This window comes from Danio rerio, chromosome 17, assembly GCF_052040795.2.
Source record: "Danio rerio strain M-AB ecotype USA chromosome 17, GRCz13ab, whole genome shotgun sequence".
Classification (NCBI taxonomy): Eukaryota; Metazoa; Chordata; class Actinopteri; order Cypriniformes; family Danionidae; genus Danio; species Danio rerio.
Genome location: NC_141037.1, coordinates 32,433,541 through 32,458,994, shown reverse-complemented (window position 1 = coordinate 32,458,994; position 25,454 = coordinate 32,433,541). Strand labels below are relative to the sequence as shown.

The following is a 25,454-nucleotide window of genomic DNA, read 5'->3' as shown; positions in this document are numbered from 1 at the left end:
ACAGATTTCTTGGTTGTTTTACTGGTAGCCTATGGACAAAAAGTTAACCAGGCCATTACAAAGGTTAAGAATACAGTAAATTACTGAGTTATGATGAAATACTGATTATGAAAAATGGTTGCAGTGTGCTTTTTGAGGCCTGTTCACACCAAGATCAATAACTTTTTTGGAAATGAATGCTGTAGTGACATCAACAACACAATAACGTTCTGTCTTTTATAGAATTATGCTCCAAGATGAGCAGTCAAGTATTTTTTTTTTTATCTCCAATGGACCACAGTTTATATTATTAAGTAAATACATCTTTGGAAGGCTCTCTTTGGTGTGAATATGTCTTTTAGTCTTGTGGAAGCCTTGTCGTCCTGTTATTATGATAAAAATCTAACAATTTTAGGCCATGCATGATCATGATTATACTTCATCCCACCTTTCCACCCTGTCCCGCTCCTGCCCTGTCCAATTTGACCACTTCACCCAGTAACTGTGCAGATCTACTTGCACCGGCCGTCCAAAAGGACCAGATCCGCCGAACCCCCCAAATCATCGTCAGCCGTGCCCTCGCAGTCCACCAACACCCCATCAGAGGTCAAGATTCTGTCTGACAGAGCGGCCCGACTCGGATACCGAAAGATCCCTCCGTTTAGTCTTCCTCTGAGGAAGTGCACATCTCAGCCTGTCCACTCACCCTTAGAAATGCCCACTTACAGGAGCCCAGTCAAATCTCCCAGCCAGTACTTTCAGATCTGTTACTAATCCCAACAGCTGTAATAATAGACGTGACCTGGTGTTTATAAGGAGTTTTGTGTTCTGTTTTATTCTTTTTGTTTTGATTTTGTGTCACTTTGCTTTGATTTAGGTTATGTTTGTTGAGCTGCGTGTTCATCTTTTTTTTGCTTCTAAATAGGTTCATTTTCTTTCAAGTGTGCGTTATCATCTGTATTTTTGTCTTTTCCATTGTGTTTGCATGCAGGCCTGTCTGTTATTTTTGTTTTGTGTTTATTACTAATTCATTAACTCATGGACCTGTTGCATTCACATGCTTTTGCATTTGATTTTGCACTGTTTGTCTTTACTTACATTGAACGCATCTCGAATACTGTATGTAATAAAAATCTATTAAAACATTTCCTTTCCAGATTCACTGATCTATTTTATTTGCTGAAGATGAAATGCATTATATTGTTTGAACCAGTAATGTTGCAGATTCTCCTAATATTTATTTTGTCGTACACTTCTGGATTAACATTTTCATTCAAACAATTCATCACTCAAACATTTGGGGTCAAAAATGATCACTTTATTTTTTAGTACAATTTTCATTATGAAACCATTAACTAAGACTTTTAACTCAATAAGCTACTAATTTACTGATCATGCATAGTGGTAGTTCATTCCTAACATTGGGATGTGAAAATAGGGGGCACCCCCCTCCCCCTTCAAAAAAATTAAAATAAAATAAAATTCCCAAAATTACTAAATATGTTAATCTGGAGCTGTTTCATTGTAAATAAAAGTTGAAAGGGTCAGTAATATGTTTTATCACTATTAATATTTACTAAGGATAAAATAAATGGTATGAAAAAAATGCTAATAAATTAGCAAATAGTTTAGCCTATTCAAAGAGCAGCGAATTAATCTCTCATTCTGATTTTTTTGCTTGAGAGTTGTCACTTTAAAAGTGCACAGATTTATAATGAAAGCATTCAATTGTTTTACTAACTTTTATTCTCATTTAAGACAAAATTAGTTGTTTAAAAGAAAACCCACCAAGATCGACATGTTTAGATATTATTATTATTATTAATATTATTAATATGTGTATATGTCTGTGTAAACACACACCCAAAACCACTTTCGCTCCACTTTAAATCAAGTGTACAGAATACATTTGGGTAACAGCATCTATTTATCGCTATGGAGCTTGTCTGACAGTCACGCACCGCTACATGAACTGACTGTTTTGAGGATTGCATAGGAGGGGCAATGGCGCCTGTAAAGGAAAGGAAGGGAATCCTGCCGTATTTATATTTATTTTAAAGTGTTTTCATGCATAAATAAAATGAAAGCACAGAACAGATTCACATTTAAGAGTAATCGGCGTCCCCTGGTGGTTCAGCGGTTTGGGTTGCATATAGTGAGGATTGGCTTTTTAATGTTTATTGTCACCCTTCATAGAAAGATTGAAAAATACAGGAGAAATACAGGAAAATACTTTCATAGAAAGATTGAAAAATACAGGAAAATACCTTTACGGGATGATAGTGGGATAGAATCGTAAAACTCGGTAGAGTCCCAGGAAAAACGGGAGGGTTGACAGGTGTGGTAAGATTAGAGAATTAGAATAATATGATGCCGAATATGCACTTTATTCATAATAATAAACAGTCTGTATCGTAATATTAGGCAGGTAATAAGCCACAAGTTAATAGTGATAAATGTTACTTAAAGTATTACAAGGTTTCATTTTTGATTTTGATTTATTTGATCAGATATACAGTAAAAACTATAATATTGTGAAATATTCATACATTTGGAAAGAAAAAACAGTGTGTAAAAGTATAATTTTATTCTGTGACTCAAAACTGATTCTTTAGCATTATACCTCCAGCCTGCAGTGTCACACCATCCTTGAAAACCTGAAATACAGTACCTATTAACATTGTTGAAAACACTGCTGCTTAATATTATAATAAAAACTGTCATTCATTTTCCTGATAAATAAGAAGTTAGTGTTTATTTGAAAATGAAATCTTTTTAATATGTCTTTACTGTCATGTTTGATCAAATTTTTTGCATTCTTTCTGAACAAAAGTATTACATTCTTTCAAGTTGCTGAGCCTTCATCTGTCTCAGTCGAAATCTGGTAATAAAAGCCACAACAGATGTGACAGGGATCCTTCAGTGACCCATGCATTTTCTTCTTCTGAAAATCTATGTTGCTTTTTCTAGATGAAGGGTATGTCAAAATGTATTTGAAGGGACGACCCATCACCATGTACATGCCCAAAGACCTGGTGGATACTTATTGCCTGGAAACTAAAGCTGACTTGCCTCCTAAAAAACTGAAGCTAGACTGGGTGTATCCTTTAATGCTGCTGCATGTGAAGAAAAAAAGAAGAAATATAGATTGATTCTGAACGCTCATAGCTGTAAAATTAAATTACCCATTGATTTATTATAGCCTAGAAAATGAGCTGGTTAAAATGCCAGAGCTAAATGATGGATATGGTTTCTAGGTCACTTTTATGTTGCGAGATTATTGTGGATAATGTATGTTCGCTGTGTTGTACTTCTGTATTCACATTCTAGGTTACTATAGGATGTTTAATCGTGTACTCTGGTTTTCTCTCTGGATCTGCTGAGCACTGCAGTCTGCCAAAGTGGAATATTTTCTTCAGCTCTTACCCACAATGCATTTGGAATGTTCCCTGAAAAGGACTTTGTGCGGCAAAATTAAGACATTTATTATACCCAAAGCCTAGCAAATGTAAAATATTAAGTGGTCAGCTGGCACTTCTCCACAAATGTTCCAAAGAACTTTATCTTTTTCACAGGGTGCATCTCAATTGCCTCATTAGGCACAATTACACAGTCTTTCTAGTATATTGGAACGTTCACTCCCCAAAGTAAGGATTATGTCCTATGACATGAGAAGCTGCAGGATTGAGAATGAAATCAAAAGCACTTTAATGAACAGCATGAATGCATAGCAGCCCGCAATACTGTTGAGTCATGGTCACACTACAAACCAATATGCATTGGAGCTATACTCTCATTCTAGTGTTAGAATCAAGGAACTTTGCTGCCATACCATGACTGTAGCAGGTGCAGTAATATTACACAGTACCTGAAAAAAAGTCCCCAGCACCAAGCCCTGCACTTGGACCATCAATTAGAATCTGCCTAAAATTATTGCGTCTGCTGCAATTGTCATTCATTTTTTTTCGGCTTAGTCCCTTTATTAATCCGGGGTCGCCACAGCGGAATGAATCGCCAACTTATCCAGCACATGTTTCACACAGCGGATGCTCTTCCAGCCGCAACCGATCTCTGGGAAACACCCATACACACCCATTCTCACTCATACACAACGGAAAATTTAGCCTACCCAATTCACCTGTACTGCAAGTCTTTGGACTGTGGGGGAAACCGGAGCAAATCCACACGAATGCAGGGAGAACATGCAAACTCCGCACAGAAACGCCAACTGATCCAGCCGAGGTTCGAACCAGCAACCTTCTTGCTGTGAGGCGACAGCACTACCTACTGCACCACTGCGTCGCCGTTGCCTCTGCTGAAGTTAATAATCATTTTTTAATTAGTTTAATTTAATATTTACCTCACCTAATGAAACTGATAAGCATAATGTTTTCAACATAGGTCCATTCTTGGTTTATTCTTGGAGACCACCACTCAATATTTAGCCGTGTTAGATCATCCTCAATATTTAGTCATGGCCTGTTTTTATTTTTAATGTATTTGATTGCCATTAATGTGTCAGAAAGTTTAACCTGCTGCTATAAAATCTGCTGCAGCTGACACTATTGTTGTGACATTAATCTAAGATAACACACCAGGGGTCGCAATCCTTTGTAAAAAAAACAATTCAGGCTCATTCTGAAAATGTACCTCTATATACATTTCTGCAGACCGTCAAATACGTCCCAGGAGTTTTTGTTTTTGCGAATACACCAGAGGGTGCTGTGTATGCTTTTTGAGTTCTTTGAGTTTTTGAGAACTTTCTCTTGTGTGTGCCATTTGCACCTGCTGTTCTCTCGTAAATCCACTGGAGGCCACTGTTGCCTGACTGTTTGACTGATTGACTGACTGATCGACTGACCCACCCTCTCCCTTCCCTAAACCCAACCAATAGTAATTTAAAAAGCACAGATTTACCAGTCCACCAATTTCCCTAAACCCAACAATTTAAAAAGCAATTCAAAAAAAGAAAAGCCCATGTCTGATTTTTACCACGTTTTACCACATTCTCACAATGCTATTTACTTGTTTATTCCATTTTTATGGCTTTTGTTTTGTCTTACTTTCTGGAAATGTTCTTCACCGGACTCAAACCCTGTCTTCGTAGTCATTTCTTTTCTGCGTCTCAAGTCTGCCAACATACATGGACAAACTTGTAACCGCCGGAAAGCTGTCCATACAGAGGTAAGTGTTCAGTGCAAAAAGGAACAGCGTCAGAAATGTATATAGGGCTACGTTTTTAGAATGAGCCTATGTTGCAACCAAAATTTAAAGCCTGAAGGCTTTTTATTTGAATGTGTTTTTTATGTGACTATTAAATACTATTTTTATCTCATGGGTTATGGATAAAATATGGTAATTCTAATAGTTTCATAAAATTGACTTCTACCTATTGTGCCACCGCATCGTCTTGATGGGAAATTTAAGAAATAATATAAATAGTTCTCTTTAACTTTCAGCTGCAGCTGTATGTGATCTATAGCTGATAACCCATGTGGATGGATGATAAATGTCTTCTACATCTACATCTTGGCGCAGAAGGCCCCTACTGGCCCATATCTATCAGCTGATAACCACTCATAATACCCTTTCAATCAAGTGAAAACATTTTAATTGGCTGAGAAAATCATGTTTTGTGGTGTAGTACATAAAAAAGAATCAGTTCTGATCTTACCAGCTCCTAAATGCACATTTACGATATACTGATTCACAACCTACATTGAGCAGATTAAAACAGCAGATTGAGACACATCCCTTTATATCTGAGGTTATTAAGCTCATCAGTAGGTATTGACCTTGACTATAACCCAGTTATGGTTACCGGGGCCGCGACTGTCGATCCAACCTGTACTTGCTCCCGACGGGGGAAACGGTTTACTTCATTGCATCTGTGGTGGTGCTGTATAATGTGGATGAGCAACTGCAAAGACACTACACTGGACATACTGATGATATCAAGTGGTAAGACTTATATTTCGGTCTGTTTGACATTATCATTCATTTAAATTCACAGCCTACTATGATCTCACACATCAGGCCAGTAAATTACATTCAGTATCTCTTCATCAAAGATGCCATATCTAAAGAACATGCAGCTGCTTGAATTATTATTCAGATATGCAGCGGCATATTTTTCAAGCCTGTGCTGAATAAAGAATTTTTGAGCAATGTTGTTTAATTTTCTGCTTTGATGTGCAATTCTACAGTATATTTATCATTAGTCATGTCTCTGAAGGTTATTATTCATTCCATTGCCATCCTTGAGTCTGTGTTTTGTCTCTTTGGTATGTATGAGAGACCTCAAGGCCATTTTACAAGCTCAGAATTAGTTAATAATCATGCATTACACATAAAATGTAATCAAATGTGTTACATTGTATTTATAATTGAAATTTCAGGTTCATATTCATTTGTTGATCACAAATTTCTGTATTTAGTCATGGAAAATATTACTTTAAATTGTTCAAAAGTTTTTTTGGGAACAATTTATTTATTTCATGTTTTATTATAGTAAAAGCTTTAAATTATGCATAATTACATATACCAAACTAACTCTAAACCTCACCATCATTGTAACCATGTAGTGTAATTACAGTAGTACACAGCTTTTTATTATTAGTCAATACTTTAATATAATGTAACACTATAATGAGGACATCACAAAATGACATAACCATATTTTCACTGCAAGTAATGTTATATTCAGAATATATACATTAAATTTATCTAAAAAGAATGTATTGGCATTTACAGTATTACAAAAGATTCATATTTTCAAGTAGATGCTCTGTTTTTTTAAGATGCTTAACAATACTTAGATTATTTTCATTTCATTTTCTTGTCGGCTTAGTCCCTTTATTAATTCGGGGTTGCCACAGCGGAATGAACCGCCAACTTATCCAGCACATTTTTACACAGCGGATCCCCTTCCAGCCGCAACCCATCTCTGGGAAACACTTAGATTATTATAGCATAAAATACATAAATGAAATATACCCAAAAATCAAAACCATTGATTTAAAATATTTTGAACAAAGTTGTATTAATAATAACAATAATTATTATAATAATAAAGCATATATACACTACCTGTCAAAAGTCTTGCAATATCAACAGCGTAAGGTATCAAGACATTTGTGCTTCCCATAACATTACAAACCACAGGAAAGCGCTCCTTCTCATGCTTCAGCCTCCACATCAAAGTTACTGAAAGAAAACAAGGTCAAGGTGCTGCAGGATTGGCCAGCCCAGTCAACAGAAATGTACATTATTAAGCATATTTGGGGTAAGATGGAGGAGGCATTGAAGATGAATCCAAAGAATCTTAATGAACTCTGGGAGTCCTGCAAGAATGCTTTCTTTGCCATTCCAGATGACTTTATTAGGAAATTATTTTAATGATTGCAGAGATGTATGGATGCAGTCCTCCAAGCTCATAGGAGTCAAACACAATATTAATTCTTTTTCCACTGCAAGATTATATTCTATACTGTACATTGTTTCTGTTAAGTGACAACTTTTGTCTAAGCAAAGACCTTACTGTCCTAATCAAATAATTAAAAATAAAGGGATGATTGTATTTTATTTTGGTAAAATAAGCATAATCTAGAGGCCTTAGCCTTTCAAATAAGCCACTTCTGATACCAAATGATCTACTAGAAGTCAAGTTATTATATGTAGTTTCTAAAAAATGGATAGGTGACAAGACTTTTTTGTCAGGTAGTGTATGGACATACAGAATATACACATACATCTAGTCATATATACAGTTGTCAACATTTAATGCGGATCAAAAACATTTTCAAAAATTGTCCTAAGACAATAATGGGTGTTCAATAGTTTTAGGATAACTTTGATGATAGATGATGTTTCATTTTAAATGTTGACTACTCTACAGTACACATTGCATTTTAAAATGCGTTAAAATAATAACAAAAAAAAAATTCAATAATACTTGGTTAACACAAGAGGCCATCAACCATCAAATAGTAGCATGTATGTCATCTGTGACGTCTGGGCCTCAAGGACTCAATTGAGTATAACATGATACAAAGTAAATAAGACAAAGTAAACACATTTCCACTTGACCTCCAATTTCAGGCTGAAAGAAAAGACCCAAACATCACACAATAATCTCTATTATTATACGGTTTGTTATTCTTCACAGGACTTTGCAGCATGTCACTGCAATGTTCACTGTAACTCAAAGACCTTGAAAAACAGTAACAAACGACCTGTAATAAAAATGTTTCCAGTGTTTTTATGACCGGCACTGTGACACATGAAGCTCTGAGTCATTGTGTTGTGATGTATAAATGTGTGATGTGCCCTGTCTGCTGTGTCATCGCCTCTACATCCTTCACCTCTTCTCTCCTCCCCGCAGCCTCGCTGTCCATCCTGATAAAATCACCATAGCAACAGGACAAGTGGCTGGCACATCCTCAGATGGAAAAGTAAGACGGATGTTTCAGCTCACATATTTATAACCGAAATAGCTCATTGCTAATATTATAAGCTTAAACCTGTCATAATAAATCTGAATGTTGTCGCATGTGCCTCAAGAGTCTGTCGTAACAAATGATCAAGTGTAATCTGTGTGATTTTTTGTGATTTTGTCTGGCAGCAGTTGGCTCCTCATGTGCGCGTGTGGGACTCTGTGAGTTTGAACACTTTGCACATCCTCGGAAGCGGTTTCTTTGATCGAGCGCTGGTCTGTCTCTCCTTCTCAAAATCGGTAAGAGTCAGAGACTTTCTGTTGATGATAATAATGAAGATTATTATGTGCCACAGCAAAATCATCAGCTTTGAATCTTTTTTTTAATTGTACAAACCATCAAGAACATACTGTACATACAACACAATATAAAAGGTGAACACAAAAAAAACTAATATAACAATGGTAAAAAATAAACAAATGTAAAACAAAAAATACAAATAAATACACAAAGCATAGTTTATAGCATTTCAACATCCAATGATTTTAAGAATTAACAGGGGAATCAAAAAAAGTGAATAATAATTAATACATATTTCAGATTTTTTTGCTTTTCAACAATTTCACAGTAGAAATAAAGAAATCAAAATTGATACAAAAAACTGTTAATGTGGAAGATGACTTAGCAAATTCTGTTTGTGTATGTGAAAGTTTGCCAATAAAATAAAGAAATGAACAATATATTCTAGACTTTTGTTAAATGTGTTTTCATTATAAAAAAAATTATATATTTTAATGTAAAATAATAACTAAGTTTTGTCATTTTAAAAATATATTTTGCTAGATCCTACCAAAAACTGTTTACAGCATTACATTCAAAAAATAAATAAAAAAGATTGTCTTTATCTGCATTGCAGAAATTACAGATGTCCTCCATTTCAATGTAATTTGATTCAGCTTTAAATCAAATAGCTTTTTAAAGTATACCTCATTAGATAGCATGTTTAGATAGCAAATGCGTTCTAAAAATTATTAACCTTTGTCCAGTTTACCTTTACAAACATATGAGTCATAAAATGTCTTTAAACTTTAAAATCTTTAAACGATTCCTATTAATCCACTTGTGTGTACTTCTCAACATGTCTGTTGTTTTCTACTATCTTCTGCAGTTTGTTGTTGTTCTATTTCTGCCATTTTAGTTTAGTTTTGCTATCTTGTAGAAAATCTGTTTAGTGCAAATAAACTCACTGCGAATGTGTAAGCCTTAGTAGAGCAGTCCGATCTTACTAGCCAAGCATACAAAATACTCATACACTAATATGTGTGTAAAACACAAATGGAGGATGTTTAGACCCAAATGTAGGCATGGGCGAGTATAAGTTTCTGATGGTACGTTAACCTTGGATAAAAATATCACAGTATTTTACAGTATTATTATTAAAGCTCTGCAATATGTTCTTTTTAAATGTCTGGGTAAAAAACAGCAACTTTTTTTCCCATTAAAAACTATATATTTTATTTTGAGAAACATTTATAATATTTTGGAGCAGTAAACATGTCAGGCTAAATAATTAAAATAAATCATTGACCTCTGCTATTTTCATTAGTTAAAAAAAACATACATTTCTTTAAAACTTAAAAGAGGTATCTTTGGATATCTTTCTTTTCTGTAGATATAAAGTAATCCACTGCATGGTTCAGGTCTATACTGGATGTTGGTGTGCAAGTGATTTTTTTAAAGATGTTTGTTGAATCATGGGCTGACCAGTAGTTCTTGATTTGGATGTTTCTTTGCTACTGTTGCTCTAAACAAATCAAATTAAATAGTCTTTGTCAACAAAACAACAACAACTTACATATATACCTTTAAACGGTATAGCAGAAAATATTAGTGGTTTTAAACCGTGACTTTTCCAAACCACAGTAAACCATAAAAAACTATTATCATACCCAAAAGTCAAAATCAATGCAATTTCATCTTGTCAACACACAGTTTGACAGTGTTGAGGCCCTTACACAATAACAAAGACTCTTGCTATAAATCAGTATGACAAGGCATATTTTTTCCAAACAGCCTGTCAATTATTTTCCATGTCGCCCCACAGAGAAATTGGTTGTTCAATTAGATTTGAGCTTTACATCATGTTCCAGAAGCTGCTGCTCCTCCTGATGCTCAGTCGGAGTTGATTAGTGGCGCCATAACAAAAGAAAAAAAGTCAAAGACATTAACAACAGCAACAAAACTTTGCACAGCTTTTAAATTCACAAACAGCTACAGGATAGGCAAGATAGGTAGCATTTGATCAAACATAATAAAAAACTTAAGGTCATAGGCATTATAGATATTTGTTGTTACCAGGCGTAAAATGCATTGTCAGTCAGTCCCAGCTCTCCTGACAGCATTTATTTGTCAAAGGGAAATCAATTGTCTCATTAATAGTACATACACAGGCATTTTTACTGCCATGAGGTACAAATAAACTAATTTCTTGCCTTGCTATTATTGTCTGGGCACTATAATCTTCTATGTGAAGCTGCTTTGACACAATTTACGTTGTAAAAGCGCTATAGAAATAAAGATGAATTGAATTTAATTTAACCCCTTCAGACCTAAATTATTAGGTATTTTCTGTAGCCTGCTCAGTTTAAATGTACTGTTGACGTCAAAATATTTCTAATATTTCCCAAATGATGTTTAACAGAGCAAGGAAATGTTCACAGTATGTCTGATAATATTTTTTCCTCTGAAGAAAGTCTTATTTGTTTTATTACAGCTAGAAATAAAGCAGTTTTACATTTTTAAAACCCTTTTTAGGTCAATATTATTAGCCCCTTTAAGCTAAATTTTGATCGATACAGAACAAACCATCTTTATACAATTACCCTAACCTGCCTAGTTACCCTATTTAACTTAGTTAAGCCTTTTAATGTCACATTAAGCTGTATAGAAGTGGCTTGAAAATTATATAGTAAAATATCATTTACTGTCATCATGGCAAAGATAAAATAAAGCAGTAATTAGAAATGAGTTATTAAACCATTATGTTTAGAAATGTTTTGAAAAAATCAGAAATGAGAGAAAAAACATACAGGGGTACTAATAATTCTGACCTCAACTTTATCTGTCAAAATGAGCTTCAGTGTTATTAAAAAAACTTTCATTACATTCAGAACGGTGGAAGCTGGTTGTGTGTTGTGGATGACTCCAATGACCACATGCTCTCTGTGTGGGACTGGCAGAGGGAAGACAGACTCGCTGAAGTCAAGGTGAGTGCTTCAGTATTCAGCATAGATTTATTAGCATTGTCTACTTTGGGTCAGCATTGGGAGTGCAGAAATAACCTGATTTGCGCATCTATGTCTTTTTTTCTCTCCCCTTTTAGTGCTCCAATGAGTCAGTGTTTGCTGCTGATTTCCACCCGACAGATGCTAATATAATTGTAACATGTGGGAAATCACATCTGTGCTTCTGGTCATTAGAAAAGGGGTCTCTTGTGAAAAAGCAGGGTCTTTTTGAGGTAATCTCCCCTAAGCCACAAGACTATTTTTATGAAATCAGATTAATTTTTTTTTATTTTATTCGGAAAAACATGTGCATGTGCATCATAAGTGCCATGCAGTAAAATGTAGAGACATCTGCTCATCCTTTAATGCAACTGTTTTATGCTTCTATGATCAAAAACACACACATGGAAGTATTACATTATTAGTGCATTTTCATTTTTGAGTGAAATGTCTCTTTAAGGTCTGCAAGGTGTCCGCAAGGTCTTAAAAAGTATTAAAAGTTGACAAATCAATGTAAAGAAATTTAAGGGCCTTAAAAAGTATTAAAAAGTATTAAATGCTGTTTTGCAAGGTATTACATTTTCTTTAATCAAATTTGATGATGCAATGAATGGTTGTATGCTTAAGTTTGCATGAATTAAATCTGTGAATATCAAGATGCTGTGTAGTTTATAAAATCAATGAACTCCTACTAGATTTGACATCATGCTGCTTTGTTTACCGCAGTAACCAAGGCAACACCATTATTTCTACATTTTTATAGGCGCCAACCTGCTGAAGTAGCTAGATTGAATATATTTTTATTCAGTATATGAATAAACAGAGATGTATAGTAACGAAGTAGAACTACTTCACTACTGTACTTAAGTACTAAAAGGCAGTATCTGTACTTTACTGGAGTATTATTTTTTTCTCCTACTTTCACTTTTACTTAAGTACATATTTTCCATGAGTTTAATACTTTTACTCCGATAGATTTTTTATGTGCTGCATCGTTACTCGTTACTAGGGGTGTCAAAATGATCGAAATCAGTTCAGTAATAGGTCATAACCGGTGATTACGTGATGACGTCATTTATCTCCTATGCGCGATGTCGCAATACTATGGCGGAGGACGGAGGCGCGAGTGAAGGCGGCACACGAGCCGCTAATTTACTATTAGGGAGAAATGTTGTAAAACTTCACCTCTGCCTCTCTCTTTCTCACTTTGGACATTTGACCCGCTGGCCTGTTTGTAAGGTAACTTTCCCTCTTTTCTTAGCTGTTAAAGCTGTCGATCCATCCAGACACGAGCGTGCCTGATATTCAAGTTTTCTCCACTTTGTCTATTACCTGTGATAACCGCGTATTCTTCCCGCCATGGGTGAACAGCGCTTCATTTCCAAAGCCTTTTCTGTTGAGCAGATGAAGATAATAACCAATCATCATAAGACCTCGCCTGTCAGCGCTCAAAAAGCAGGCGGTATAATATTGACATGAGTTTATTAGCTGTAAATGCTCGTGCTGTCTTCTGTGCATGAGTTTTTTTTGGATACATTCAGAAAGAGTGCTTTCTTTAAGCAGGTCAAATTAAGAGTAGGGTTCATATATCTGACTGCTGTATTAAAGAACAAAATTGTATTAAAAATAACCCTACAACTGTCACACCAAGACAAAAGCAATAGATTTTTTTTTATTGCATTTCTTAACTCATAATGTCGCTATTTAACACAGTCAATGCATTTTTTTCTCAACACATCCCATAATTTCTAAAATATCAGCCTCTACCAACTGGTTAAGAAGTTGGTTTATGGTAAAAGTACCAGAATTAATAAATATACTACAGAACATATGAAGTGCCAGACCAATTTAATTAAAACATAATCAAAATTTAAAAAAATTAATACTAAACCATAGCCATAAGCCATAAAGTATTTTAGATTTTCTTTTAACACAGTACTATACACGCTTTCCTGTTTTTCTTTTCTTACAATAAAATCAAAATCAAGTGAATTAGTGCAACAGGATTTAGTTTGCTTGTTTAGTTTAGTTTCACGACTGCTTCCAAAAGACAAAACTCCTGTTTATTTTGGTATTAACCAATCAAACTTCAAAACTACCAAAGTGTGAGTGAATAATGCATGTAAGAGAGAAACAGTGTGATTGTACCTGTGTGTGCGTCTGTGTGTGTGTGTAAGAGAGAGAGAGAGAGAGTGTATGAGAGTGTAAAAGAGTGTATTTTCGTGTTTGTGTGTGTGTGTGCCCATGTATATGTATAACAACATCGGTATTACACAGATGTTAGGAGGAGATGGTGAATTATGTGGACATTATGTATAAAATTCAATCACACTAAATATTTTTTTTATTTTCAGAAAGTAAAACTACACATAATTTCCTGTAAGGGTTGGGTTTAGAGATTGGATTTGGGGTTAGAGCATTCAAAAGTATAGTTTGTAGAGTATAAAAACAATTGTAACCTATGTAATGTCCCCACAATTCACAAAAATGTGTGTGTGTGTGTGTGTGTGTGTGTGAGAGAGAGAGAGAGAGATAGAGAGAGAACTGTGTGTGAGAGTGTATGAATGTGTGAGAGTGTACATTTAGGTGTGTGTTTATGTGTGTGTAAAAGAGAGAGAGAGAGAGTATGAATGAACATGCTGAATTATCTCATCAGTGAAGTGATTTTCTGGTAAACGAGCCTGACGATGTGAGTTCTTGTACCATAGAAATTATTTACAGAGAAAAACAGTATCATAAGCCATGTTTCTTTTCATTCTGCTTAATCAAGTGCCCCATAGATATTTAAAATAAACAAAACAATATGATGTCTTTTGACTGCCTTCTTTAATAACTACATTATACAATACTTGTACTTTTACTTTCAGTACTTGAGTAGTAAATTTTGAAATAAACTACTTGCAATACTTAAGTACTAAAAATGTTGAATACTTTAGTACTTCCACTTAAGTATGGTGATGAAAGAGCACTTCTACTTCTACTCAAGTCACTTTTTGATAGAGCACTTGTACTTTTACTTAAGTATGGGTCTCTAGTACTTTATACATCTCTGTGAATAAAGCTTTAGTTTTGGATTAATTTCTTACATTAAAATTTTGTAAATATACTGTAAGTTAAAATAACACCAGTTTTTTTGATTGAAAAGTGGTTATAAGGTCTTTAAATATATGGAAAGAGTCTTTAAAAAGGTCTTAAAGGGTAGTGAATTTCACTCTCTGATTCCTGTATACATTCTGGGTCTGATTTAGTCATGTGTGTCTAAACAGTTCACTTGGACTGTGTAGTTGTAGACTGTATAAAATGCTTGTATTGGCTCTGTATTTAATGTGATACATCTGTTGCATTTCTGCTTTAAAAATAAAGTTATATTTATGTTTCTTGCAGAAACAAGAGAAGCCCAAGTTTGTATTGTGTGTGACTTTTTCAGAAAATGGCGACGCCATCACTGGAGACTCGAGTGGAAATATACTTGTGTGGGGCAAAGGTAAATGAATAAAACATTTGTTCTTGTTATGGAGTTACTTATTGATTGATATTAATGATTTGTAGAAGTCTACCTTCATGGAACTCTGTAAATTCATTTGAATGAGTGTTGTACAGCTGTGTTTTCTAAGGGTGAACCTACTGCTTCTTAATTTAGTGATCATAGGTGAGAGATTATGTTCTATTTTAAAGAGCACCTATGATGAAAATCATCTTTTGTAAGCCGTTTGGACAGAACTGTGTGTAGGTATAGTGTGTCCACAGTCATATTGGAGTTATATAAAGACAACAAGTCTCTTTTTTTTATTTTCTTATGTTAAAATAGCATCCAAATCCCTCCCATTTTGAGGCCTACTGCAAAGTGACGTTGAGTGTGTGTGTGTGAACATTATAACTACATTGTGTGTGACTCCTCATTCTCATTAACTAATTAACGCCACAACAAATACATCAAATAATTATTGGGAAAGTTCATACTGTAGTATTTCTCACAAACGTTACGTGAGATCTGTTTCCTTCTTGTCTGTCACTGTGCTGTTTATCTAAGGCAGCCGAAGAATAAAGCACACTCTGACAGGCACATGAGAATGGTGGGTGGGGAGAACTAGCATTAAAGGCACATCCTACAAAAACAGCTACATTGTGTTCAAAGCAAAAAAAAATAAAAAAATCCAACATTTCAAAAGGTATAATAAATAATCTGATGGGTGTTTTGAGCTAAAACTTTGCAGACACATTCTGGAGACACAAAAGACTTCTCTTGAATCTTAAAATAGGTGCCCTTTAACACAAATCAATACAATCTTTTCATGTAGACTGTGAACACCTTTAATGGCTGGATTGGTTCAGTGGGTTTATGTAATGCTGGTTTTGTGCTCATGCTTGACAGGGTCTAACCGTATTAGCTTGGCCATTCAGGGAGCACATGAAGCCAGCGTTTTTGCACTTTGCATGTTGAGAAATGGGACGTTGGTCTCGGGTGGGAAGGATCGTAAACTCATATCATGGGATGAAAATTTTCAGAAGATTCAAACAGTGGAGGTAAGGATTTTTTTTTATTTATTTGTATATTACCATGGTCAAGCAGGCGGTCACAATTTAACCCAAGTTTTGTGTGTTATTATGAGGTGCCAGAGTTATATGGCCCTGTTCGCACTGTGGCTGAGGGACGGGGAGAAACGGTTCTTATTGGCACCACCAAAAACTATGTCCTACAAGGCAGTCTGGATGGAGAGTTCATACCCATTACCCAGGTAAGGTCACTAATATTCCAAGGGGTCTTTCAAAAGATTTATAATATACAGCATATAATTATTTTAACTTTTTTAAATGTATTTTTTAATTATTATTACAGTATGGCATAATTATAATTGTACTGTTTGAAGTTGGATATTGCATAAATATTTTTCTAATTTTCCTAATTTTTACCTTTGGATAAGAGACTTGCTGACATCTTATACTCATCAAACTTTTTATAAACAAAACATTTACGAAGAAATGGCACTAACATATCATTGTAAAGAGAGAAAAAAGGAAACAGTGACAACTGCTGCTTTATGACAAATATAGATTGTAAGATACTTATATAAATATAAATATAATTTATATAATTATTTATCAGTTTTAATCAGGTTGTGAATTACAGGGGGGTTTCAGGGGCATTAACCCTTGATCCACCCTGAAGGAGGTCAAAACAAGATGTATAGGTGGTCAACTCTTCTTAATAGTGAGAAATGTTTCCCTCTGTTCTGTATTTTAAATCATAATGTTAATGATTAATACAATAGATAATATAAATTTACATTTGACCACCCCTATAATGGTTTAAACCATTTTTAATGCATGATTGCGCCAATCAGTCTATTCGAGAAAAAAGTCTGAAAGCAGAAGCAGATCTAGTGCACCAATAGACATCATTTTCACAAGACTTTGTTTTCTTTTAAAATAGGATGTTTGTATCTATATTTAACCTGAAAATAAATTAAAATTAGATGCAGAGTTTGTAGTTTAACCTACAGTAACATCGGAAATAGCTAATCAGAGAATATTGTAGGTCAGATTACACTAAATATCTCTCAAAACGCTGAGAACTTAAATACATTTTATTAATAAACTCGATGTAATTAAAAATAAATACAGAAATGATTGAAGCATGTTTTACAGAAACTAACCGAAACAGTTGACCCACCTGATCGTCAATATATACTGTAATGCACACTGGTTTTAATATTTATTACAATGATCATTTTTTAAAAATAACATTGATTAAAAGAATAACTTTCATTGATAATTATTTTATTAATCATTGTTCAATCTAAAATCCTTAAAAAGTATGTAAATTAATCTTGCTGTTTTGTTTTTCTTTTTTTAATTACAGTTTTAAGATTTTTTTTTATTAAAGTAGTTTTTTATTAAAGTAGTTCAAATATATATATATATATATATATATATATATATATATATATATATATATATATATATATATATATATATATATATATATATATATATATATATGCAAACTCCACAAAGAAATGCTAACTGACCCAGCCGAGGCTTGATACAGCGACCTTCTTGTTGTAAGGCGACAGCACTACCTACTGCGCCACTGCATCGCCCCACCCCTGATTTTGAAGTTCCTAATTAGATAATAATTAAATTATTAAATAATTGTGCCATGTTGTCCTTGCCATGTGCCATTAAGTGCAATTGTAATGTTTACAAATTATTTTTCCTTATATTTTTAGATTATATTATTTGTGTAATTGTATCTATTGTAATTTCTTTTTCAAATTCTACTTTTTGTATTAACCCTTTGATGCACAAGCTATAAAATAGACATAGAAAAAATGTAGACTTAGACGGGTCACTTTAGACCCATGTAGTGCATCAAAGGGTTAATATCATATGTTAAGCACTTAGGATCTAAGAGGAATGCAATTTTGATTCTCTGTATGTCCTGTTCGTGTGGTTGAATAGACAATAAAGCTGACTTTGACTTTAATAAATAATAACTTTAAAACTAAATCTTTAGCAAATTCAAATTAAACGGTAAGAAGCAATGTTTGTTCTCTTCAGTGTTCTCTTCAAACAAAATTAATTTGCGTCTTGTGTCTGTTTGATTGCCAGGGCCACACAGATGAGTTATGGGGCCTTACTATCCATCCTCTGAAGCACCAGTTCCTCACCTGTGGCCATGACAAACACATCTACCTGTGGGACTCAGACTCCCATCAGCCGATCTGGACCAAAACACTAGAGGTGAGCATCCTTTTACATTGCTATAATGTCATCTGATAGCTTACGCATCAGTTTCCTGTTATTGAAAGTCATGTTACTACTGCAGCTAAAATGAAACAAGCCCCGCAATTCCTCAGGCCGAGATGTAAGTGAGTTTGTGTTGACAGGATGTTTGATTGATCTCATCTATATGTTTCTCATCTCACGTTCAGGACTCAGCTCAGTCGGCTGGATTTCACCCCTCTGGGGCGACGGTGGCTGTAGGAATGCAGACAGGCAGGTGAGGACAGCCATTTCTTTTCATCAACGGGGTCCCTGACACATCATTTCCATTCGGGAATAGGGGTCTAATAGAGTGTTACACTGAAGAGCCAAACACTTATTATTATGCTAATGCCACACAGGAACACAATAGCACTGTTCCATAGGCATTCTTCAGCCGTCTAAGATTTCTTTTTTCTGCAAGAGTCCTGATAATGGCTCAAGATGAAGCTCTTGATTGTTAGGATTTTTTTTCTTCTCTAAAAGGGATCATGCAAAGATACAATAATAGGGCCAATAGGGGGCACCACATTGGTCAAAACATGAACAGTCTTAACTGCAATGTTTCTTGTCCAGTCTAGTTTCTTACATCATTGTAATCCTTGGTTCAAGGCAAATATAATGTCTATCTTTGTTTAAGATTTCATTTCTAGTATGCACTTTTTTCGCCATTTTGAGATTTTTAGGATGTTTTCTAATCTCATGTAGCTCTTTGCAAGCTACTGCTAGTTTTTTTTAGTTTTTTTGCCCAATCAAATCCAGTGCAGTTATGTCTAAATATCAAGTTATTTAAAATAGTAGAATTTTCACAACTTCACAACTTTACAACTTTACATCCCCAAAACTTTTCAATTTGGTGGAGCTACTACAGTTGCAACCGTATGAGGCGCCATTTACACTAGCTGAACTTTTGTTTTAAAAAATACATTTAAAACTTAAATTTATGTCCACAGTACTTTGGCATCTTCGACATGTGGAAACAGAGCGTTTTATTTTATATTATAAAGACCCTGGTTTGTTATGTGAATGCTGGTGTTACGTTTCAGGGTAAATGGACTGAAATGGTGACTTTTGAAAATGAATCATTACCCATGATGATTGCACATCCTGTAGGCAGCATGTACATATGCAGGCAATATATGCGCAGACCCAGTGGTTGTAATTTATCACGTACTATGCATTTAAGGCTGTATAATGTAGAAACTGAAACAGTAAAAATGGAAAAGGACAAGGAGCTTTTTCATTAAAAAAATAAAAATAAATAAATAAAGTAAAAAATTAACAAACGCTGTTTTAAAACCAAAACTTTGAGTATAGATAGATAGATAGATAGATAGATAGATAGATAGATAGATAGATAGATAGATAGATAGATAGATAGATAGATAGATAGATAGATAGATAGATAGATAGATAGATAGATAGATAGATAGATAGATAGATAGATAGATAGATAGATAGATAGATAGATAGATAGATAGATAGATAGATAGATAGATAGATAGATAGATAGATAGATAGATAGATAGATAGATAGATAGATAGATAGATAGATAGATAGATAGATAGATAGATAGATAGATAGATAGATAGATAGATAGATAGATAGATAGATAGATAGATAGATAGATAGATAGATAGATAGATAGATAGATAGATAGATAGATAGATAGATAGATAGATAGATAGATAGATAGATAGATAGATAGATAGATAGATAGATAGATAGATAGATAGATAGATAGATAGATAGATAGATAGATAGATAGATAGATAGATAGATAGATAGATAGATAGATAGATAGATAGATAGATAGATAGATAGATAGATAGATAGATAGATAGATAGATAGATAGATAGATAGATAGATAGATAGATAGATAGATAGATAGATAGATAGATAGATAGATAGATAGATAGATAGATAGATAGATAGATAGATAGATAGATAGATAGATAGATAGATAGATAGATAGATAGATAGATAGATAGATAGATAGATAGATAGATAGATAGATAGATAGATAGATAGATAGATAGATAGATAGATAGATAGATAGATAGATAGATAGATAGATAGATAGATAGATAGATAGATAGATAGATAGATAGATAGATAGATAGATAGATAGATAGATAGATAGATAGATAGATAGATAGATAGATAGATAGATAGATAGATAGATAGATAGATAGATAGATAGATAGATAGATCATCATGACATTTTTTATATGGAATTGGAGAACCGGTGGTGCTATGACAATCATGAAGATCAAAAATACTGAATTTGTCTGCCAATTCACCTGAAATGGCTAATATTTGCATTTTTTATCATTGATTTAAGTGTTTATGGGTTACTAAACATTAAATAATCTTTTTACATGAATTCTATTGATCTCTAAGCACAATAATCCCTGCCTGCAGCTATATTTATGTGTGTTTCTTCAGACCTGTGTGTTTTTAATCTTGTGCTTTTACTCATTATGATTATGTGCAGGTGGCTGGTGCTCGATACTGAATCGAAGGATCTCGTCACGGTTCACACGGATGGGAATGAACAGCTGTCTGTGATCCGCTTTTCTCCAGGTTAGAGTTACTTCTCCCTGCAGCTTTTTTTTCTGTTTGCTGGGAAAACATTAGGATGTTAGCCAAGAACTTGCACTCTTTTAAATCTCTAACAATTGATTAAGTTGAAAAAAACCCTGGTTATTTGTTCCAGATGGTAATTTCCTCGCAATAGGGTCTCACGACAACTACATCTACATTTATGCTGTGGCAGAAAATGGCAAGAAATACAGCAGAGTTGGAAAGTGCTCAGTAAGTATGTGTTTAAAAGCAACAATATGGCTTTTGTATAAGTAATGTCTGTAATAGATCCCACATCAAAAAGCTGACTTATTATATTGGTCAAAGGATGCGTCAAATTATTTTTTATATACATGGTAGTGTCTACTTTAAGGTTTCATTCTTGCTGTAAATACTGCATGCCTGTAAATCATGATAAAAATGTATGATTTACAAAAATCATGATGGTATATATTACAGTCATTAGAGTCATCAGAAAGAAGCATTAAAAGTATACATTATTTGTATGCTTGAAAATACATTTCCTTAATTGAGCCACTACTATTAAATGACCTAATATTTCAAATTACATTTTTATTATTACATTTTATATATGTATTATTTTTTATTTTGCTTTAAATGTAGGCTTGTTTTAATTCTGTTAATCGTCTCTTTTTTCTTATTTTATGTTATAGTCTATTTAGCTTTTTTATAAATCATATGTTAAAAAAAAAAACTTTAAAACAAAACTACCATTATTCAATGTCTCTGCCTTCTGAAATTAAATTGTTTTTGTTTGCACTGTCTGTTATTGCTCACAGGGTCATTCAAGTTTCATCACCCATCTGGATTGGTCTGTGGATTCTCAGTACTTGGTATCCAACTCAGGGGACTATGAGATCCTGTACTGTAAGGACTGATACAATGTTTTTAGCATGTTTTTTAGGTGTTATTAATTATTGACAGTAGTTTAGTCAAGACACAGAAATAAAACTTCTAATAAAAATATTAGTTTGTCATACAAATACCTGCACTGTTTTCAAAGTGTGACATACTTTTCTGTGTCTTTAAGTTAGACTTTATTAAAATATGGCATCTTTATATATGCAATTTTTCCAAGATCGGATTCTTCAAATCTTTTATTGCTTTAGTTTAAAGGGATAGTTCACCATAGTTTAAAAAAAAAACGAAAAATGATTGAAAAATTATTATTTACTCACTCTTTACTGGTTTCAAAGCTTCTTTCCACTCTTTAACACAAAACAAGATATTTTTTTAAATGCTGGAAATGTAAAACTATTGACTTCCATAGTATTTGTTTTTGCTACTATGGAATTCAATGGTTACAGGGTTTCAGCTTTCTTTAGTATATCTTCAGATTAATAAAACCCATAAAGGTTTGGATAAGAATGTTTGTTTTAGGTATCACTTTATTTTGATGGTGCCTTTAATATGTTTTTGGATTTTAGGTTACATTGCATCTACATGCCAACCAATTCTCAATAGATTATATGTAGGTTGGGGTTAGGGTTAGTGTAAGCCAGGGGTGGCCAACTCTGTTCCTGGAGAGCCACCTTCCTGCAGATTTTAGTTGCTACCCATATCAAACACACCTGCCTGTAATTATCACGTGGTGTTCAGGTCCTAATTAATTGGTTCAGGTGTGTTTGATATGGGTAGCAACTGAAATCTGCAGGAAGGTGGCTCTCCAGGAACACCCCTGGTGTAAGCTGACATGTATTTGCAAAGTGTCTTATCCGCTTGTTAAGTGGTGACGGGTTTGTGATGTATGTATACTGTTTCCGGGTCCAAGCCGACATTCATTTGAGTGAAATCATTCGTTTATGATCGCGTTTTATACCTATCACACATTAAAGTTAATTTTAAAGTCATAGTGTACACAACAATCTCTGTGCTTGCTGCATAACAAATACCAAAATTTTAACAATTTATAAAACAATGAATCACTTTCATGGACATACATATTGCGATCGTGACTTTCGAAAGTATTAAATTGCTTTGTAAACGTTTATTATTACCATTTCATGAATCTCCCCATTCAGTTGAATAGAGTGCTTGGACCCGGAAGCCGCTCCGCGTGATGTCACACTTAACAAGCGGATAGTCAATTAAATGTGTTGAAGGAGCAGTATCAGCAGATATTAGGTAGATAGTCTACTAATACTCAAATAAGTAATTAATATTTAGTTGCAACTTTTAGTCAACAAAATGTGCTGTGCAGTAGGGACCATCAAAATAAAGTGTTTTGTTTTGTTTGTTTGTTTGTTTAAACTGGCCTCTCAATGAAATCCAATCATTCACATTATAAATTCAGTTAATGATTCTCATTGTTGTCTTTCAGGGATTCCCTCTGTGTGTAAGCAAGTTGTGAGTGTGGAAACCACTCGGGATATTGAATGGGCCACTTTCACTTGTACTCTGGGCTTCCATGTTTTTGGTAAGCTTAATGTTAGCAGTGTGAAATAATAATAATAATTCAATTTTCATCTTTATTTCTATAGCGCTTTTACAATGTAGATTGTGTCAAAACAGCTTAACATAGAAGTTCTAGTAAATTGAAACTGTTTCAGTCCAATTTTCAGAGCTGAATTTCAGTTTAGTTCAGTTCAATGTGGTTTAAATTTCACTGCTGAAAGTCCAAACACTGAAGAGCAAATCCATCGATGCGCAGCTCCACAATTCCCAAACCAGTGGCCACAGGAATAAACTTCACCAATTGACGAAAGTGAAAGAAAATAATAATAATAATACTAAACTAATACAGTTAATAAATTAATACATCCCTATAAAGTTATTAGCCATGCATTTAACTTTAAATATATATCAGCACGTCTATACTGTAACTACACAAAGTGCCTTTTACTGTATATGAAGATGTAAATGTCCAGTCATAAATATATATAGTGTTTGTTTTATTCATCAGGATTGTGGCCAGATGGCTCAGACGGTACCGACATCAATGCTGTGTGCAGTTCATATGCAAAGAGACTGCTGGTGACCGGAGACGACTTTGGCAAAGTTCACCTCTTTTCATTCCCCTGCTCTCAGTCCAGGGTACGAAACACTTCTAGATCTTATAAATATTGTTATGATTCATCCGGGTGACAAATAAGGATAAAACATTGTCCTGTTTCTCTCTGCAGGCGCCTAGTCACATCTACAGTGGACATAGCAGCCACGTCACCAATGTTAACTTCCTGTTTGACGACAGCCACTTAGTCTCCACCGGAGGAAAGGACATGAGTATAATGCAATGGCGTGTGGTGTAACATGACCACCACCACATTGAACTTTCTTGATTTTCTGGGAACAAGTGGCTTGGTAAAGCTAAAGCGGGGCCATTGACTACATACTAAAGTGGAGTCTCAGTTTTATTCGCCTTTAATTGTTATCTCAGGACACCGATATTTGAAGTGACTCTGTTTTGACTGTCTCACCCACTCCCTAGGCTGTTAAAGAGATGGATTAGGAGGAAAACCCTTCTCTTTTGCTTTAAATAACCAACTTAAATAGCCGCTCTAATGGACAAATGTGATGCCAAAGCACATGAAGGAACATATTAGGAACAATTTGTCCAAGTTCAGTATATGATCAAAGCACTGACCAATCCTAACACTGTAACATCTATTAACAGTATCAAAAGACCTGTGTTTTAAACAATTGCACGTTAAACATTGTTTTATACTGAAATCTCTCTCCCTTATCCTATTATTATTTAGCTTTTGCTGCCACCGGCTGGTAAGTAAGGGGACTGCAGCTACCTTCCCGCGTTTTAAAGGGGTGGTTCACCCAAATTCCCCACTATTTACTCACCCTCAAGTTGTTATAAACCTTTATAAGTTTCTTTCTTCTGTTGGACACAAAACAAGATATTTTGACGAAAGCTAAAACCTGCAATCATTACAAACCTATAATACGGGAGTCAATGTTTCTAGGTCTCCAGCTTTCTTCAGGATATCTTCGTTTGTGTTTAGGAAAGGGAAGGAAAGGGAGAGTAAATGATGACGGAATTGTCCTTTGATTATTTAATACATGTTATTGTTTTCTCTATTTAAATTAATAGAAATAAAAATAATACTTAATCAGCCATCAAGGATGAAAAAGTGACTGTACTGCAGATTAAGGCCATTGATCACTGGTTTAGTTCAATCCTCACTCTGTTGTTTGCATCAACTAGCTTAACTTGAACGTCATAATGTAGTGCACATTTACATTAGAGTTGAGCTCCATTTTCATAACCTCTGCTTGGGAAACAGGATGGAACCGTTACCACCAAATGACTGTAGTATTAATAAAACTAAGCATGCACGAGTTTGTCACTGTCTAACCTAATTTTGTTTTTCCATATTCGCTGTCAGATGTGTGGCAAAATAAAGAAAACTTTGTTTAGTTCTTCTGTTAAA

The 25,454-nt window shown here is 34.3% G+C and overlaps 1 protein-coding gene across 34 annotated transcripts in view; it reads left to right on the top strand.

Annotated features, from left to right (window-relative positions):
* Positions 1 to 25,454, top strand: part of eml1 (EMAP like 1) — a 120,750-nt gene extending 95,296 nt beyond the window's left edge. For 16 of the 34 annotated variants that reach the window (XM_087289542.1, XM_087289528.1, XM_087289525.1 and 13 more), the window contains 17 exons: positions 2,950 to 3,079; positions 5,791 to 5,940; positions 8,363 to 8,432; positions 8,603 to 8,713; positions 11,585 to 11,680; positions 11,797 to 11,931; positions 15,083 to 15,182; positions 16,071 to 16,222; positions 16,309 to 16,434; positions 18,311 to 18,442; positions 18,634 to 18,701; positions 20,963 to 21,051; positions 21,185 to 21,282; positions 21,852 to 21,939; positions 23,393 to 23,488; positions 23,975 to 24,105; positions 24,195 to 25,454. In XM_087289542.1, coding sequence (XP_087145668.1) covers positions 2,950 to 3,079; positions 5,791 to 5,940; positions 8,363 to 8,432; positions 8,603 to 8,713; positions 11,585 to 11,680; positions 11,797 to 11,931; positions 15,083 to 15,182; positions 16,071 to 16,222; positions 16,309 to 16,434; positions 18,311 to 18,442; positions 18,634 to 18,701; positions 20,963 to 21,051; positions 21,185 to 21,282; positions 21,852 to 21,939; positions 23,393 to 23,488; positions 23,975 to 24,105; positions 24,195 to 24,320 — 1,898 coding nt within the window. In that variant the 3' untranslated portion in view covers positions 24,321 to 25,454. 34 annotated transcript variants of the gene reach the window in all.